This window comes from Rhamphochromis sp. 'chilingali', assembly GCF_963969265.1.
Source record: "Rhamphochromis sp. 'chilingali' genome assembly, chromosome: 18".
NCBI classification, from domain to species: Eukaryota; Metazoa; Chordata; class Actinopteri; order Cichliformes; family Cichlidae; genus Rhamphochromis; species Rhamphochromis sp. 'chilingali'.
In genome coordinates, this window is record NC_137945.1 from 13796838 (window position 1) to 13810088 (window position 13251).

At 38.8% G+C, this 13251-nt stretch overlaps 1 protein-coding gene across 2 annotated transcripts; it reads right to left on the minus strand.

The window, feature by feature from the left end:
• Positions 1-771: 771 nt before the first annotated feature.
• On the minus strand, positions 772-6416 carry adcyap1a (adenylate cyclase activating polypeptide 1a; the record flags this gene model as incomplete). Of its 2 annotated transcripts, XM_080865328.1 has the most annotated exons (7): positions 6123-6416; positions 5785-5889; positions 5091-5225; positions 4290-4394; positions 3357-3491; positions 2677-2797; positions 772-1256 (listed from the first exon to the last, which is right to left on the minus strand). In XM_080865328.1, exons 2-7 carry the CDS (start codon positions 5880-5882, stop codon positions 1248-1250), a joined length of 603 nt encoding a protein of 200 aa, XP_080721454.1. In that variant the 5' UTR covers positions 5883-5889; positions 6123-6416. The 2 variants fall into 2 exon arrangements, with proteins under 2 accessions (XP_080721454.1, XP_080721453.1); XM_080865327.1 differs by lacking the exon at positions 772-1256 and having other exon boundaries at positions 2530-2797.
• Between the last annotated feature and the right edge of the window lie 6835 nt (positions 6417-13251).

Below are 13251 nucleotides of genomic sequence, written 5' to 3' on the forward strand. Positions count from 1 at the left end.
TGGATGTATGCATGTACCCTGTACTTTCTGTTCAAAACCAGCCCACACCAGTTCTTCCTTTCACAGAGTGCCAGTACCAGTGTTCAGACAGCCCAACTGTTCCACCAGTCCTGCAGGCCTTTGGTCGCAACTGCTGAAGTCCCAGAGAGGTGTAAAGTGCAGCGAAGCAGTGTGTGGCGCAGGCTGGGTGATCCCTCCCACGTCTCTTTACTCATGCTCTCCCAAGGGGAGGTAGTCACCCGGCCAACTGGTGTCACAGTTCCTCCGCCAAACTGACTGAGTCACGGTGAAAATGGGGCAGAGACTTGGATCTTTTGGTCTCCCTTTCACCAGCTTTCCTTTGTTTCTGCAGTTTGGTGGGGTTTTTCACAACAAAATTAAACCCACTGTTGATAAAGAAGCAATGTCTGTTTCCTATTTTGGTTATTCCAACATAAATTCCACTCTTTGGTTCATTTGCATGATGTCGTTTTGTCTTATCTGGCTATGTGCAGTTTATTTGATATTTCATGCTGTTAATATTTCACCATTGTTCTTTGACCAGATTTTTTCTTTTAATTTGTATGTCCTTTCTCATGTACCGTAACATCCCTTCAAAACTGTCGAGCGGATAGTCTCTTTCCTTTGAAAGAATGTGGTGATTTAGGTTTTCATCACTAGTTAGGGTCCTCTCAAACGTTATGAGTTCTGTTGATACTGGCTTCAAAGATTAGACGAAATTTTTTGTTGTTTACAAAAATTTATTCATACAAATCTTACAACACGTTTTTTTTTTAAACATTTATTGACTTGACCCTTGCAGACGGCCATTCGAAGAAGTAGTCTAATATTCACTTTCCACACAGTAAATATATATATATATATATATATTTATATATATATCTTTGAAGATTATTTCATTTTCGTAAGGCTATTGGCGCTTTGAATTACCATACATATAATGTTTTATGGAGTGCGGAAAACTGCTTCTTCGCTTTATTTTCACAAAAATCCACATCTAGTGCTCTAAACACAAAGTACAAAAAGAAAGCAGCGCAAGCAACAGTGCTTGACGTCTAAGATGAATGATGCTTAAGACTATATCAAACATCTGTGCAACACAAAAACAACAGCAACAACAACAACAACAAAAGGGTGAAATGTAAGCTGATGATGTGCAGCATTGTAGGGCCACTAAATAGCCATCTAGGATTCATGGCGATTTTAAAGTCGATGCAAGGCACCACAGCCGCAAACTGCTTCCTGCGTCACAAACCCTAGAGGGGAATGCAAAATTAAAGAAAGATTGATACAGTAAACACAAATTGGAAACGTTTACCCTGCTGTTATTCCTTCCTAACACATTTGGTAAGAAGTGTGCAGATTGTAGGGGCGGCGGGGGACCACTAAGACTTTGAGTTTTTGGTCTAACCATGCTGGTTGTATAAACTTGCCCTGATCCCTTTCAAAATCAGCATGTTCTTTGTCATTTGACCCACCCCTGCTTCCCTTACTTCAGTTCTCTTTGTGTGTTTCTAACCCTGCTTACATCATATCCTCACTCTCTCTTTTTTTAATATAATCAATCATTGTGGCTTTTGCCGTATAAAGATACTAGAAAATGAATCGTCCACAGTTATTTTTTCTCGCACACAATTCAACAGTAGATTACAAAAATCTCCCTTGCCTAAGTAACAAACCCATAAAGTATGACATTAGATTGGGAAACTCTCGCCAGTGCATTCAGAGAGGACATACAGCTTTGTGTAGAAATGTGAGGGAAAAGTGAAGAGAAAAGAACACAAAACAACATCCAGAAATGAAAGGCGTGTATGTTTGTAGTAGTCAGAAAGCAAGCAAAACCATCTAGTTGGAGTCGTCTGCACAGATGCGGTGGCTAGTGCAATTACTTTAATCATGCAATCTACTGTAGTTTTTACATCGGTTCACATGACAGAGAATGGAAGCACAATAGACCCAGAAGGTTCAAACACAAAGCTTCAAACTGCCTTGTTATGTCTCTCACAAAGAACAAACTGATGAATAAGTTACCATGTAACAAGTATCATTTCTTTTTTTTTTTCTTTTAAATTTGCCTGATGGTGCTTGAGATGTTCGTGATACTTATTAAATGGGCAGAGAGGCGTGAGAAAACCTTTAGCAGGATAAGAGGTTTCCAAAACACAGAATCCAGAAAACACAAGATTGGCACCTTACACGAGTCAAAGGTGTGTGTGTGTGTGTGTGTGTGTGTGTGTGTGTGTGTGTGTGTGTGTGTGTGTGTGTGTGTGTGTGTGTGTGTGTGTGTGTGCGTGTGTGTGTGTGTGTGTGTGCTCACTTTGTAAACACCAAGGAAGAAAAAGGGCAAGAAAAACCTCAAAAGTACTCTGGTCTTCATCTCAGATTTGGAGGCTTTTATTTTGACAAGCCTCTCAAATTTACTTAAACAAAACTGGCATTTTTTCCAGCCAACTAAAATTACTTTTTTTCCATCTCTCCACACTTTTTTGTGGATAGATGGGTTAATTAAAAGTAAAAATCTGTGAGAGTCTAGAGAGACAGGAGCACAGATGAGGTGGAAGAAGAGGTTGAGTTTTGAGTGTTTGAAACGAGAGCTGAAGGTGAGGAGGGGGAAAAAGGAGGGGCGTAAGAAGCCCCTTGCAAGGACACGGCCTCAGGAAAGAGCCTGAAACTCACCGGGATTTCGGGAGAGAACTGTTTCAGCCATTCTCCCAAAAAAGCCTCAAACTCTTCCCCGTCCGGGAGGGCATCAAAGTCTATTTCTTGTAGGATATGGTGAAAACCTATGTCTTCAAGGCTGTTGTGAATAAAGACAACTAAACTCTTAATGTCACGTCACAAAAAGCAGCATTCAATACATTGATTGTCTTTTAAACTATTTATTTTCCTCACATTCATGTCTCTTTGCTAATTTTTTAAAAGACAGGGCTGTTGGAGCATATGAGTCACGTCAGACAACTGTGTCCCCTCAATAAATTAGCCTAAAATAAGTAAATCAATGAATACAGAAATAGAGGCTAAATTTTCTTAAATCAACAACAACAAAACAAACAAACAAAGAAAGAAAAATTGGTCCACAAAGTAGATATGTGCGTTCTCAAGTGCTTTAAGTACAAAATAAAAAACAATATTATTATCAAAATATTCATTTTAATGGCTTACTTCATACATAAATACATGTTTAAGAACACAAAAGCGATCCACTGATTGGTCAGATTTCAAAATGACTTCATCTGGGGCTGCACACACTTTGATTTTGGTTTTTTTTTGTTTTTGTTTTGTTTTTCAGGAGAGGAGGAGGAAGATGCTACAAATATGCCAGCCGCCGTCCTTTGTTTCTAATTCTCTGTCTATACCTTTTCCCAAGGACCGCCGCCAGGTATTTCTTGACTGCCATTTGCTTTCTGTAGCGGCTGTAGCTGTCTGTGAAGATCCCATCTGAGTGTCGCTTGGAGAGGGGCTCTGAGCTGTCATCCAACATTTTCCCCCCGCTGTGGGAGAGACGAGAGGCGGGTCTCACTACCAGCACACGGATACATGATGCATTCACAAGACCCACCCATATGTACAGCCTGTGGTGCTAAATCTATTTTGTTTGTGTTTTTCCTTAAAAAGGAAAATCATTGTATAACCACATTCCTCCTTTTTTATCACCAGCCAGGAGAGCTGTGGATACACTCACTCTGCATCCTCAGTTTAAAACATTTGTTGGAGATTTACTGACAAAAACAGGCAGCATGGTAGTGAGCACAATAGTGATCTCACAAAGGCTTTTTCCACACTGATTCATGTTCCCTCTGCTTAACTTTTAACCCACCCCTTCACTATTTTTCATGCCTGCACTGAGATGTGATGGGCCTGCTCATAAGGCTATAGAGGAACTGCAACCCCCTCCATCACACCCCACCCCTCCTTCCACCGGGAACCACTGGGACTCAGTCCCCATAAATAATTCATTTGGAGATAAATTTAAACTTGTGCGGCTTAATTCTTCCCTTTGCGCCTTTAGATTGCAGCCAGCTCAGAAAACGACACTTCCCAAATCAATCAAGTGCCCATTTGTGTTCCCCCTGACGATTTTTTTATAGCATTAATAAAGGCTGATTCAGAGGACGAGGGCGATTTATTTAGCAGCACGCTGGGAGATAATGGGACCACAGACATATACAATACGTGTAACAGCGTGAATTATGAGTTTTTAAAGAAAACCAACGGGGGAAAAACACACATAGGACAGACCACATTTAATATAAGAAAAGAAGAGGTGACAACCAAGAAGAAGCTCTTACCCTACACGTTTTGCCATCAGAGAATGAAGGTATTTCCTTGCTGATAACTGACCCAGCGCTTTCCTGTAGGCTTTATTAAACATGCCGTCTGCATGTCTTTCCGTTCTGGGATGATAGATAGCCACACAGTAAAATCACCACACAATGTCAAGTCGCTACACTGCAAAAATATCCACCTTAAATCGATTATTTAGGCCTAAAACGGGCTTTTTTTAAACCTCCCTCCACCCTTTAAGTAAAAACTCTACGAGTCACTATGAGATCATTTCCTTTGTGATTTACAGTGAATCCGTAAAAAGCATTATTTTCCCCAAGACATTCCCCTTGATTCAAAATAACTAATTTTTTTTAGCTTATTTAAAGAAAAACAAGCTTTTGAGTCTTCACGGGAGATAAATTCAGCGCATCCTGACGCAGAGAGACGTTGCTGATTCCCCCCCCCCACCCTTTTTCTTGGAAAGTGAAGATATTCATCATCGTCTCTATTCTTTCATTAAATTTTAATGACTTTAATCAATGACTTTTCCCTCGTTTCAAAGCAGACTGATTTTTTTGTTTTGTTTTTGTTAAAGCTTCAAAACAAAAAAAATGATTAAAATAAAACCTTCGTGTTTGAAGTTACAAAATCTCGACAATACATTGATTAACACGTAACATACACATACATGGACATAAATAGGGACTGTACGGCGATGAGATGTTCAACATGGATGTCTGCAACGTTGAGCGAGAGAGAGAGAGAAAAGAGAGAAGGGGGGGGGGGGGGGGGGGGGAGTTTTTCGTAGCCGACATGAAAGTCACCTTTTTTCCGGAGGGTAGTATAAAGTGTAGACGTCGTCAGCGACAGACGGAGCGCTCCTCGCCTCAATTTGATCTCTGTCGTAATCCAGGGACGGTAAGGAATTGCCGTCCTCATCATAAACATCGCCATCAAGTCTGAATAAAAGTAAGAATGGACAGTTTTTCCCAGTTTCTCTTCACATCTGCACTTCATGTAGCATATTATTCGCATATTCACATGAAATTCTAACTCAGAAAGAAGATCAGACATCAGGAGTTTCAGGAACTCTTTTCACAACATTTGTTTTTTAAATGTTGGAATTATAAGGATTAGTCACACGAAATTCTCTTAACTAATTGGGATTTAAACTTGTTTAAACCCAGTAAACTCGTTTCTATTACATCATTCAATCACATACATCCGGTGTATTAATGGCTGCAGGTCAGGTTGAGACGCCGTAGTTCACTGCCTCAGTAGCTTAAATTTCATTACCGCCGCTCCCTGGTGAATGTTTCTCAGCCCTATGGATTGGCTGTCAGATGATGTTATCCAGTAATCCAATCGGCTATTATACTCCCAGACATAACTAACTCTAAAGCAGATAAGCTCGTTAGCCTGTGCCCTGCGGGTCCTCGGTGCCCACCAGGAGCTGCGCATGAACCACAAATCAGCGACTGAAAAGGGAAACTTAAAGACGGATAAGAGCATACATACCTAAGACTGGGAAAGCTAAGCCCCACAGGTGAGCTGTTGACGCTGTAATGCATTATGATTCCATAGATGAATAGTGCTAAAGTCGCTTTACTAGACATTTTCCTGCTGCAAAAGAAAAAAAAAAGCGGCATCAAGTCAGGCAACAGTTAAACGAATCTACACACAGCACAGCTCTACGATCAGGTAGGTTCACTTTAGCTGCTTTCACACCACACCTGAGTTTCAAAGCAAACAGACAACCACACACCAGGACTTTCATCTAAACTCGCCTCACTTTTACCCAGAATAAAAAGAAAGAAAAGAAGAAGAAAAAACTCCCCAAAAGTGGCTCCTCTTACCAGTTGCGAGACGCTGGACGCGATCCGCTGAAAACCTCAACTGGGAGAGTGAGATAGGATCTCTATCTCAGTCTCTCTCTCTCTCACACACACACGCACTCTCTCTCCCTTCCTCCTCTCTTCCTCTGTTACTCAGCGAAGAGCTTCTTCGGTGCCCTTGTGCTTGGTCGGAGTGTGCGTAGCCCGCTGTGCACCTGCGGCTCAGTTTTGGGGAGTTTCTAAGCGGACTCGGTCGCGGTGGAGAAGAAAAGCGGCAAACATTTGTCTGCAGAAAACTTTCCTGCGTCCTGCGAACTGTACTCCCTTTGGTTTTTTTATGCATAATTCCGAAAGCATGCCTTTTTCACTTGTCGCGTAGGTAAGGGGGGGGTAAGGGGGGAGTGGTGGGGGTAGGTGGGCGGCTGCGTCATCCCCCCCACCCACCTCACCAGTCCCATTAGAGTACATCCCTCTTTCGCGTCAATGAAAGACACCCCCCCCCCCCCCCCCCAAAGCCACGCCATAAAAAAAGAAGTTTGAATTCAAACATTATAATTCATTAAACAGTGAATTAATGTCAATATTTGACGTCATGCCATAAATAGGATCACATGACGGGCCTAGTGGAGGTGGAGGTGGTGGGGAGCTGTCCAGTGCTGAAGTTTGTGTTGGGGGTGCTGAAATACGACAGTCATGCTTTCTTCTAGAAAAAAAATGGATCGTTTCTCTAGAGGCAACAAAGAGATGTTTCAAGGACTTAAAAAGCTGCAATGTGCTAATCGTTTTTCCTTCCTGTTTTTCAAATGTCCGCCTCTGCAGAGGAGATGAGGCTCAGTTACACAACCACATATCTAAGTATTGTTCAGAGCCTGAACGTGAACTTGCTGAAGGATCCATACTGAATGGACGTTTTGGGTTGTACTCATAATTTTAGCTTTTTGCCCCACAATCTGACCTCTACAGAATAATAGCACAATTCTATTGATAGATAGATAGATTTTTGTGACAGTGTTTCTTATTTTTACTCATAAACTTTCTAAAAGGGGTTATTTAACACATATTACAGATAATCAATTGGAAGTTTCCTCAACCACAAATAAACCATTGGTGCAAAGACACGGGATATCTGAAAACTTACAATTCAGGGACCCTTAATGACAACTTGGGGTTTCACTGATGAGCAAAACTGTGTACTATGAGTACTTTTTATACATGTTACATTAAGTTTCATTAACTATTGTCTTTGGGAGCTATCCGGTGCTGAAATATGGTTTCACGACTCTGTTGAGAAAGCTACCTAACTGCACAGAAAATAATGCTTAACTCTTTACTTATTTCACTTTGCACTCACAATATCAGACATTTTATTAAGCATTTGAGTCAGAGTCACATTGTTGAAGCAGAGCTTTGGCTTTGCTTGATACAGTTACTTGAAATTGTTTAAGTCATAAGTGAAAAACCTGATTGTGGAGAGAAAATAAACTGCTTATATTCTCCACTTAAAAATATAATTACAAAACAACAATATTGATGCAACACCATACTGTTGAAGCTTGTCAGCGTGGAGCTACTCTGTGTAAAGGAATTTGGTTGAGTGGTTCTCAGCCTAGAGGAAAAGACACTCCAAAAGGTCAGAAGATAATGAGGCAGGAAAGAAGAAAATACAGAGTTCTGCTCTGCTTTATTCTAACTGGTCCTTTTGTGGTCACACATTTGATCCTTTTATCTATTTAGGGCTTTAAGGGTTATTTTAATGAGATCATCTGACAAACATACACCCTAAAAATGTCTTTCTGATATACTGTATTCAATCTGTATTCAATGAATGAGAAGCGTGTGACATAAAGAGGGTGAATCTACAACAGTATCTGAATTTTAAAGAGAAAAACATTACTTTTTTGGGTAAAGTCTTGATCTGAAAATTTAAAACTGACTACAGCTGTCAGAGAATTAAAAATTTAGAATAATTTTCTGTGAAATGTAAAGTTGCTGAAGTGTTAAAAGTCCTTAAATGTGCAACTCTATAAGAGATTTGTGGTTTTCTTCTCATTGAGACTACTTTTACCGTTTGGGCACTATTCATTTAGAGTCAGCTGTGTCCGCTGTCCGCAGAGGAATCAGAAACGTGTTGAATCTGTATTGGGTGATTCAGACCAGTTGATGCTCTTGACGTCATGTGATGGTGGGCTTAGTGCAAAAATAACACAATGAATACATAAAATTTATAGCAAAAAAATCCCCATTTTATCTGAAAATACCTATTGGATTCGGGTTTTCTTCTTGTTCTTGGTGAGCACTGCGCCCCAGTGGCTATGAAAAGACAGTGCACTGTGTCATATTAGGGGCCCCAGTGATTGTAGATTGGCACAAAAAGTCAAATGCACAAGAAATCTCAACATAAATGCAGACGTGTCATTGCAATTATTTGTAATGTTGTTTCAATCATACTTTAAGCAATTGTTTTACTGTATTCCTGTTTGCTTTTGAGGGGTTTAATAGTGGATCACCTGCCTTTCTAACCTTTAACAGTTAAGATCCTTTGAAGCTCCTTCCTGTCATAAACACGGTGGAATATTAATAAACTTGCTACCCTGAACAGTCATTTAATTCTTTACTGTCTGTATTTTATGTTCAACTGTAAACTGTTTAAAATTATTGTTTTCTTTTGGTCCAGATTTTATTGTAGCAAACAATCATTAAACCCAGTTTCCAGTATTCAGATAGCACATATTATATTTTATATACTGTAAGTAGCGAACGAAGTTACAGTAAAAGAAAATATGCTCTTGTTTGATTAGAAGGGTCAGCAAACAGGAGCTTCCCTTCACACTGTTTAATATCTCCTGCTTGGAAAGAGAGATCTGAACAATCACAGCGGACCACGATGAGCTTTATCACCCCAAACAAGACAAGAGAGGAACATATGACTCATTCTAATTTTAGCACTGTTAGCTTTTTATAGCACCTTCTGGTGCTGACATGTTGTGTTGAAAGAGTTTTATTAATGTTACAGTCTCACAGTTCAAGTAGGCAGTACTCAGCTTTTACAATGACAAGTGTTGACAGAATGTGGCAGACGTGGATTTTGAAAATCTTATTTGTAAGGTGTACATGTCTGTATCAACAGACACACTGTACAAATTCAGCTTCCTTATGTTAACAAAAGCTGATCCTAATACTGTAAACCATAAAGATGTAAGGTTCATTCCTTGGACATGTCCTTATGCATGGGCTATAGTTCCAACTAAAGGGGTAATGAGTTATCCCTCATTTCTTTATTTTTTGCAAGGAAAATGGGAAATGGGTGCAGAGATGTGCCACTCTACATGGAAATATAGTATATAATGCAAAAAAAAAAGATATTACACAGTTCTAATGAGCTTGGAAGTCAATTACCACTTTTATTCTTCAGTACAGCCTGAACTCTGAAAAAGAAAGCTTTAAATCAGAAGTACTTGACTCCATTAGCAAACCCTAGCTACTAGAATAGAAAAAGTTTTAATCCACCCAGACCGATCCGGTTTCATCAAAACCAGAAAACTTAGTAAGTCTCACCTCTAAACACCATATAAAAAATTCTATCATCAGAGGCAGAAAAGGCATCTGATAAAGTTAACTGGACATTTCTATTCAGCACTCTACACAGACTGGGTTTTGGAGAGTAGTTCATCGACTGGATAAAAATATTTACACTTCACCCAAAAGAACAATCGCTACAAATGGGGTCACATCACAAATTTCACTCTTCACTGGGGAACCAGACAAGGTTGTCCACTCTCTCCATCTTTATTCACCATTTTCATTGATCCATTAATGCAGCAATATGCCAAAATATCCCAATATGCCAAAATTACTCTATCTACAAGACCCACATAACTCATTACAGGAAACTTTCAAAATAATTATCAACTTCTCAAAAATCTCTAACTACACAATAAACTGGGATAAATCGTCCATTCTGATGCTTTTTGAGGAGGCCTGGGATTCTGCAGCTCAGCACCCCTCCCTCCCGCTTCATACTGGCAATATTAAATATTTAGGTATTAACATTTCAAACATTTTAAAAAATTACATTTCTTTTTTTTTTTTTCTTTTTTTTTTTTTGCCTGTCCCGTTTGGCTCTTTTGCCATCAGAATTATTGTCTAAAGGCGAAGAAAGATGCCCAACGGATTTACTTTACCAAATCGACCAAACCCAGCCTTGCCGTATTGGTCTATTTGATTCACCTTTTATTGTTTATTTTATTTGAACCTGCTAACTACGGGAAAGACTTGACTGGGGAAAAGAAAGGGGAGAAAGAAAGGGGGAAAGAAAAACAGCGGGGAAGAGGGACGAGGATAAAGGCCAAAAAACAAAAACCAACAAAATAAGAAGACAAAAAATACATATATCAATCACGTGGATCACCTGTTGAGAAAGAAAAAAGAGAAAACAAGCAGAAAAAAAGAGCAACATAATAAACAACATCACGATGATCTATGGGAATATGACAGTAAATACTAAATATTAAACATTATTGTGCAGCACGTAAGATCGACAGCACACAGTGTGCTTTGAGGTAGGAGCCAAAAAGGGTGTAGTTTGTGTGTGTGAGCACCCGTGTGTACACCTGTGAGCATGAGCGTGCTTGTATTTAAAAGGTTCCTTCATGTAATGATCTGCTAGAGGGTGTGGGGAGCCACAGCCCCGTCCTTACTTACTATTCATCACTGATTAAGATAATAACAGCCCTAGGTTTCTCTTCAGCACTATAGCCGGGCTGACAAAAAAGTATATCTTTATTTTTTTGATCATAGAGGGTTTGTTGAACCTTTAGACAAAATATATGAAAATATATCAAATTTTAATCCGCATATACAAGTTTTAATTTGTATCCCATTTGCTACATAAGCCATATTTTTGCAATTTAGTCATTAAAAATGTGTCATGCAATTTATTTCATTTTTTGAGGGTAAAAAAAAGTCACAATGATGATGTAGAAGACTCAAAAACTCACAAAAACACATGTATCAAATACGATACGCTTGGCTTTAATGGTTTAACCATAACCATAACTAGTAACGACATGAATTTCATCACAAATAAAAATGTAACCATTAGAGAAAAAAAATATTCATATCCATCTCACAGATTTATAATTAGATGATTACATGCCTCCCTTAGCCTGGTTCTACCAGTGGTTTCTTCCTGTTAAAAGGTTTTTCCTTTCCACTGTCCCCAAATGCTTGCTCATATGGGGTCGCTTGATTGCTAGGGGTTCTCTTGATTATTGTAGGGTCTTGACCTTGTGACGGGTGTTGTTGTGATTAGGTGCTATATTAATAAAATGGAATTAAACAGAATTTTTCTAATCAGGTTTATTTTTACTGCAACCGCAGTGTTTTGGGGATCAAGAGGTCAGGAAGTTCAGGCTAATAGTAGTTAAATGCAGGATCAAGTCAATTTCCCATGAAGGAAATGGAAATTTTCCAGCTTCCATAGGGCAAGAGGTGTTATACACGTTCACACTTATGAGCAGTTCAGAATCACAAGTTAACCTAACCTAACCTCATTAACTGCATATCTTTGGACTGTGGGAGGAAACCAGAGTACCCACGTAAACACGAGGAGAACATGTAAACTCCTCACAGACAGGCTCCGGCCTGCTGGTGGAGTTGAACTCGGGATCTTCTTGCTGTGAGACAGCAGCGCTAATCACTGTGTGGTTTACATACACGAAACAACATTTTGATTTATTTTTATAATTTCTGAACCAAAAATTAAATAGAAATCATAACTTTCACTACTTCAGGAGAAACATCTGTGTCGCTTCATAGCAAAGAACAGCGATGCTTGTGAGCAGACACGAGTATAATTTATGCACCATCTATTTCCAGTTGCACTTATCAGGAACAGCTATGTTTACTTTTACTTTTTAAGCAGAAAATCAGGTATCGAGTTGCTTGTTTTCACACACAGTAGTGTGATAATCTTGGAAACAGTTAATGAATAATGGTGGTAGTTCTACTACTGCTGAATGTCTTCCTCTACGCCTAAATGAGTTCAAAAACTATCTGCCTCAACTGACTTCCAGTAAAAACAATAACAACAACAAAAAAACATTTAACTGAAGTAGCTGAGTGATATAATGAATTTACAAAGTGTGACGAGGAAGCAATTTCAGGACTGGGAACCTGTGTGAGGCGTGAATCATCAACCCTCTAATGAATCAGTGATAATAAGACTTAAAATAGGAACATATAAAGAGTTAGGTTTGATTTGAATACTATCAACACTTGTAATTTTTCTCACACAAAAAGATATATTTTGGGTTATTAAGATAGAATGACTATAGACTAACCAAAGCAGGATGGTTTGTATTCCTTGTATTAACCACCAAAAAGCAGTAATTAGAAGGTTCAACATGAAATAACTCAAAAAGTAAAGCTGTTATGCAGAAAAAGACATTCATAAGTATCATTACTAATTAAGTATATTAATATTTAATCACCTTATCTTTAGGTTAATCGCAAGGTGCTGTTGCTTTTCTTGCCAAACCTAATTAATATAGGATTTGTACCACATTATAAAAGTGTTAAAAATAGGAATGTACCATATGTAGGAGGCAAAGATAGAGGAGTCCAAAACTGAAGAGAAAGGACATCCTGTGGTTAATTTAATGGTGCAAAAAAGGAGGCAGGAGTGTTCATTATAATAACAATCAATGTTCCCTCTAATTTTTCATGTGTCACAGAGCGAATACACAAACTCCCTGAGCGGTCCCTTGGACCACTGTGAGCAACAGCAGACGTGTGCACTGTGGTCACGCCAGCATCACATCCATCCAAGTCACATGGTTTATTAAAATAATCAGATTACAGTATTTACATTTATGTTAGACTTTTAATTAACTGCTTTAGCCCACTTACAATGAAAATGTAAAAAAAAAATGAAAATTTTGAAAACAAAACTTTATTTTTTTTTATTTTTATTTTTTTTTTATAAAGCTCTGACTTGTATTATGAGGTTGAGTCTGTGGGTCTGGGAGAGAGTCCTGTAACTCTCTGTCTGCAAAATACAGTAAATAATGACCAATGTTGGGCAATTAATTATATAGTTACTTCTTCAAAAAAGTTACTGAGTTTTGCAAACAACAACGTTTTTTGCAGC